This window comes from Anarrhichthys ocellatus, unplaced genomic scaffold, assembly GCF_004355925.1.
Source record: "Anarrhichthys ocellatus isolate YVR2014 unplaced genomic scaffold, GSC_Weel_1.0 scaffold9, whole genome shotgun sequence".
NCBI lineage: Eukaryota > Metazoa > Chordata > Actinopteri > Perciformes > Anarhichadidae > Anarrhichthys > Anarrhichthys ocellatus.
The window spans coordinates 1915415-1921414 of NW_022280039.1; the positions used below are offsets into that span (position 1 = coordinate 1915415).

The 6000-nt window shown below is 43.1% G+C and overlaps 1 protein-coding gene across 4 annotated transcripts in view; it reads right to left on the minus strand.

Annotated features, from left to right (window-relative positions):
• The window catches only part of kiaa0825 (KIAA0825 ortholog), a 109360-nt gene that overhangs the window by 85949 nt on the left and 17411 nt on the right, over positions 1-6000 (minus strand). For all 4 annotated transcript variants that reach the window (XM_031848863.1, XM_031848861.1, XM_031848865.1 and 1 more), the window contains exons 7-9: positions 2630-2797; positions 969-1054; positions 566-823 (exon numbers count right to left, since the gene is read on the minus strand). In XM_031848863.1, coding sequence (XP_031704723.1) covers positions 566-823; positions 969-1054; positions 2630-2797 — 512 coding nt within the window. The remainder of the gene's footprint in view (positions 1-565; positions 824-968; positions 1055-2629; positions 2798-6000) is intronic.

A 6000-nucleotide genomic window follows, 5' to 3' on the forward strand; every position in this document is an offset into this window, starting at 1 on the left:
TTACTAAATTGATGAAATATTCCGAACTTCATTTTCAAGTCATGCTTCCTCTTTGAAATTTTCTTTGGAACTTTTATTCTTGAAGAGAAAACGAGACATCAGGGATAAACAAGAGAGGAAAAGTGGAGTTGAATTTGAAATCACTGTATGAGAAATGCTTTCATAAATAAAACTTAGATGAAGGGGATCTAGTGTACTGTCCTGATCAAGAGAGACAGCTTCATCTTGTTGTCTTACTAACAGGTTTTTATCATTGTAATTTTGTAGATTTATAAATCATTCCAGAAGTTATGGCATGTTCAAACACTATGTTTTTATTAATTATATTTTGGTAGCAAGTCTTTATGTTAAGATTACAGATTGAACCTTTGATGGGACAACGAAAAAGAAAGAGAGGTCAGACATGGTTTCCCTTTTTTGTTTTTCTGTGTCACTTACACAACATAACTATAGTACAACTTTATAAGGAATAATATATGTAAGAGTAAGAAAACACCACTTATTACATTTAATTGTCAGCTTCACAACCATTTTTCAATCCATCCTACCAGAAATCAGGGAGTACCTTGTCTATCATTTTGGGAGTCTCTCTCTCCGAGTAGGTGTAGAAGGAGTCTTCTCTGAGATGTGTGTTGCCGGCTGCGATGGCGGTGTGTCCTGTAGTGCGGCTCAGGGTGATGGAGGTGTGTCCTGAAGAATGTAAGGCTTCCTCCTGCTGTAGACTCCTGGTACAAACATCCTCCAGCACCACTTTAACACAATGTGCCATGTGAGGGACCAGCCCCCTAAATGCTGACCTCCAATCAAACTCCAAAACATGCGCCTGCAAAACAGGAGATGAGCCAACAGCCAATTCATTTTGGAATCCTGAAGGGGATGTTTTACCTGTTGTAAAATGATAACGAGCCTGAATGACTTTGAATTTCTCACAAGGGTCTTACAAATGATAACACATAGAAAAGTCTCACCTCTGGCATGTGGAGAAGTGGTTCTGCTGTGGTTTTCTTGCCATCTGCTGTCACGTCTAAATCCTCTCTGTTCTTTTTCAAGATGCCTAAATAATAATGCAAACATCGTTTAATACATTTTAAAAGACATTAGACAGTGCCTGGTAGAGCTCACAAATCACGTCAGAGAAATCTCAACAGGGACCAACAATGATTCAGAAACTCATGAGATTAAAATGGAAAGCTGTGTGGTGATAGTCAGTAGCATCTTTTCTGAGCATGAATGTTCCCATATCACACATAATATACTGTATCATACTATGTGTTAAGGGCCCGACTGAATGCAAAGTGCAGTGACATGATAGCAGCTGTATGTAACACAGACCCAGATATGGGTCATTTTGCTCCCATCCTTCCCCACGAGCCCAAATGAGACAGTGACCGGAGAATAGTTACATGCCTCAGAGGGAGACGCAACAGGCAGTAAATGCTAATGGCGTCTGCTTTACGAGTCTAAATTTGGGGATTAGATTTGATTTGAACCCAGATAGCATCAACCACATGGGGTAATTCCATGAGGGGAGATTGTGTTGATGTGTGGGGAGATGGGGATATGTAGGGGGCACATGAAGACAAGCGTACAGGATGTTGGGTTGGTTTGCAATTAAAAAGCGTGAACATCATGGCCACAATTTCCTAATCAGAAGGCGAAGAGTGAGACCCCAGGCGAGGCAATTTAGCCGAACAAGACCGCATGGAGTGGAAGAAGGAGGAAGCAGCAAGCGCATCACTTTTTGACCTTTAAGCCCATCTGATGAATTTCTGGTAATTAAGCCGTTTGATTGCCCGGAATTAATGATTTGGATAACTGCCCTTTAAAGGCTGTTTACCTCTCTGTAAATTGAGCCTTTCTGCAAGTCTTGTTTTTGTAAATGTAACCTTTATGGAAATTACTCCATGCACCAAAAGCTCTCACATCTCTAGAGCGGCAGTTCAAAGGGGAGAGAGGAAAAGGATACTAAAGGCTTATATAATACCCAAGATAATTCCCTACTAAAATAACATTTCTTCAGACACAATTCAGATTCCCTGCTACAAGTAACAGTGTGTGTGTGTGTGTGTGTGTGTGTGTGGGGTCATAACTGGACTGTTGATGCCTGGAGGAGAGGCACACATGTAGTGCTGTAGCAAGAAAATACCCAGGTCCCCCCCAGTGTAACCAGAGTCTAGTAATCTAAATGCAACTTGCTGTTGCTGTCTTTTTAGCCAGGTCGTCATTGTAAATGAGAACTGGTTCTGACTTATTGACTTATCTGGTTAAATAAATAATAAACAATTTGGATTTTTCAAATTTCATTCATTCATTATCTGTTTAATCATAATCAGCTGAATCTACTTGATGGTCTCTAAATACTGCTTCAGAACCTTCTCCTCACTGTGAGGCTAAAACTCTTGTGGGAAAACTCTGAATATATTCTAATCATTTTTTGGCCGAGTATTCGATCTGAAGAATATTTAAATAGCATCGGTCATGTTCAATCTTAAAATTATAAATGTAAACTGCATCGCAGGTTACTAAGACTACTCAATTTCCCAGAAAAAGTAAAGAGATCGTGATCTCGGAGGTAGCCACAGCTCTGGTTTCATGTCCAACATGTATACACACATGAATGGAGTCCTACCTTTTACAGAGGGAGTTTCTCCTGTACAGTCAATGACGGTCATATTAGTGACCAGCTCCTTCACGATCCCCTCAAACCTCAGCAGGGTGCAGGCTAGCTGGGTTAACGCCCGCAGCTGGTGTGAAGTTAAACTGAAGCTTCTGTTTTTCACAGGGTGCTCCATTGGCGCTGTGAAGGAGGGAAGAAAAATAATGTAAAATAGGAAAAATAAACAGCAACTATGCTTGTGAATACTTGGCTGATGGAGATATAGAGGAGGGAGAACTGCACTTTACAGTTCAGTAAAGGAAAAAACTATTTCATGAAAACAGGTTTTCAACCCAACCTACATGAACTCATCAGAAACACCCCCCCTCCCCTCCCCTCAAGTCTTGCCTGGCACGGCACCTCTTATAAATATCGACCCATTCATGTTTTCCCAATACACGGCATAAACAAAGAGACAGTGAAAAAATATGCAAAACTTTGCTCCCTGAGAAGTCACACATGCACATCCTTTTCTCCCGGCACAAACTTTTCTCTCCTAACCCGCCGATGACCCCCTCGGCAAATATGGATTTCCCATTTTGGAGGCTGCCAAAGCCATCACCCGGGGGATGTTCCGCATTAAGCTGGAGAATGGGCGGCTGGGAGTTGCGTTGCCATACTCCCAGACACATGCACAAATACTTTTGTGTGTCCGCTTAAATGAGCTCCTCTACTGCAAAGGCATTTGGGAATGGATGAGCTCAGTATTAGCCTTGACTCTGAAAGCACAGAGATGATTGAGTGTTGGGAAGGAAAGAAAGAAAGAGGGGGGGGGGCGGCTCTTTTCCAATAATTGTAACATTATCGCCTCTGGATCCTAATGTAATTCTGCTATATTGTTAAACAAAATCTAACAATATGACAACACACTGTCCCCAAGGATGCCTGGTTTAATCATGCATGAGGTCTTGACTCTCTCTGTGTGCATGCATGTGTGTTTGTTTACATGAGTGTTTATGAGTGAGAGTCGATGAGTGTTTGTGTCTGCCGGGTGTGCACATGTGTGTTTATGCGCATGTAATGCAGGTCTTTATGAATAACTTGATTTTGTAGAAGACACTTTCACACACATTTGCACATGTCAGTCTTGCAGGATAATTGCCACACTGCTACCAGACTCTGTGGAATATATTCTGACCTCAAGTTTGTTTGTGTTTGCAAATCTTAGTGTATACATGTATTTATGTGCAAGTGTGTGTGCATGCATGTATGAAATCAGATGTGAATACCTGTGTAATTACTTGCTGTGTGTTTGACTGTGTGCGTATGCATTTGTGTGTTGTGTGCGTGTGTGATTAAGCTGCATGGGTCCGCAGCTCGGCAGCTCCTCTGTAATGGGGTCCAGTGGGAGCCCGTGCTTGAGAGACTACCTCGCTCTGCATGTGTACATGCGTGACCTGGTTGACACACACGCGCCAGCCTCATTCTCCGGCTTGCACATTCACGCACGCACCAACAATCATGTCTCTTTCTGAAGTCACCAGCAAATCAACATCGCCTTCCGTGCCTCAACGTGGGGGTAAACTAAAAGTGTCAACAACTCAAGAGTAAACAATCTAAAACCTTATTATACAGTAACACATTAGAAAGAGCGAGTGGGATTGTCCAAAAAGCTACAACCCCCAACCTCACCTCACCTTCTGTTGGGCATTCACTTGAGCATAGCACCCATTAACCACCACTTCATCTGGAGAATCACCTTTTCCAGAGCATCTCTCCCTCTCTCCTTTGTAACCATTCATTCCTTCAGCCTGTGACCCTATGACTGTTTCACTTGCTCACTAACTCATACTCTAAGTAGTCGCACATGACCTTGATGTTTAGCAATGTTCTACCTCAGCCTCTCATCGAGCTCTGCCGCCCAGGCTATATAGGTATTTATAGTCGTCTCCCTAGCCAAATAGCCCTATAGCCATAGCAGTCTAGTACACAGCCATCTAAACCTCATTATACCTTTGTCACAACAGTGAGGCCAAATGGAGGCTCTCATAGCCAGTTGATGGAGAGGGCGTGCTTAAAAGCACCCAGGTGTGTCATATAGTGTAGTGCATGGCATGTCTCATAGAGTAGAATGAGGAAGGGCACTAGCAGGCAGAATAGTTCAACCAAAGGTCAATGTACTGAGAATCAATAAGGGAGGACAGGTGCTAAAAGCTGGTGCTGAGAGCAGGAAACAAATTATATGTCTATATATAAGCTCCCCCACATGACATTACAGTGTGAGGGTGTTCTTATAAACAAAAAGAAAATCAATGGTTACTGTGATGACCATAAAAGCAGTATGCATCTCATCAGAAGCCCTCAAAGAAAACAAGCATATGTCAAGCAATGTGTCATTCAACAAAATGTGTGGAACAGAAAACAGTGTGTGTGGACGGGGGGGGGGGGGCTTTATGTTTCATATGGAGGAGGAAGATCATAAAAAAAAGTCTGAAAATACCCAACTCTGCAGGTCTACAGTGGCCACTCTCAGTTTGCAGCTTTTAACAATGACAACAATGTAACACAAAAAGGAGGAAACAAACAGAGCAGGTATTTTTGGCGAGCCATCAGTCTTCTCCTTGTCTGTCTCTCCTGTGGGATCCACCATCAGCTACACAGCACACACTCTCTCTCTCTCTCTCTCTCTCTCTCTCTCTCATATACACACACACTGCTTTTGACTGGCAGCGAACAGAGAGAGAGGGAAGAGAGGAGGAGATCTAGGGGAAGTAAAAGGGGTGGTGGTTGGGGATGAAAACATGGGGAAGAGAGGGAGGGAAAGAGAGGGAGGGGCGGGATAAGGGAATTCCCTTAGCAGTTGTTATTGATTCCGGTGTTTACGGGCGAATAGTTTAGTGCCGTTTACAAAACAGAACAGATGCAGCCAGTGAGCAAAAAGGTAAACAATTGCTGTGTGGCGGGCTGCCAAATCCCCAGTCTGATGTATTAAACTCGCGGTGAAGAGCATTTCCCCTTTGGCTGCACTTATTGCCACTTCATTTCCTCTTCGCTCACATACACACTCTCTCCTTCTTGTGTCTCTCTTTCTCTCTTGTTCACTCGTTTATCTGAGAGAGGGGAAAAAAAGGAGAAGGGTGTAGGGCTCTTACTGCCGTCTGGCTATTTTCTGTCCTTCTCTGACCCAGGAGGCCCAGTTCTTCCAAACAGAGCCATTAGTAGGGGGGATTGCATGTGTCTGACATGGCCGAAAACCAATTATTAGACACTTTCTACCAAATGATGCCCAAGTCTTTGGGGAATGGGCAATCATGCAATAATTCAGCCACTGATTTAATTTCTCTCCAGCACAGCATATCTCTCTCTCTCTCTCTCTCTCTCTCTCTCTCTCTCTCTCTCTCTCT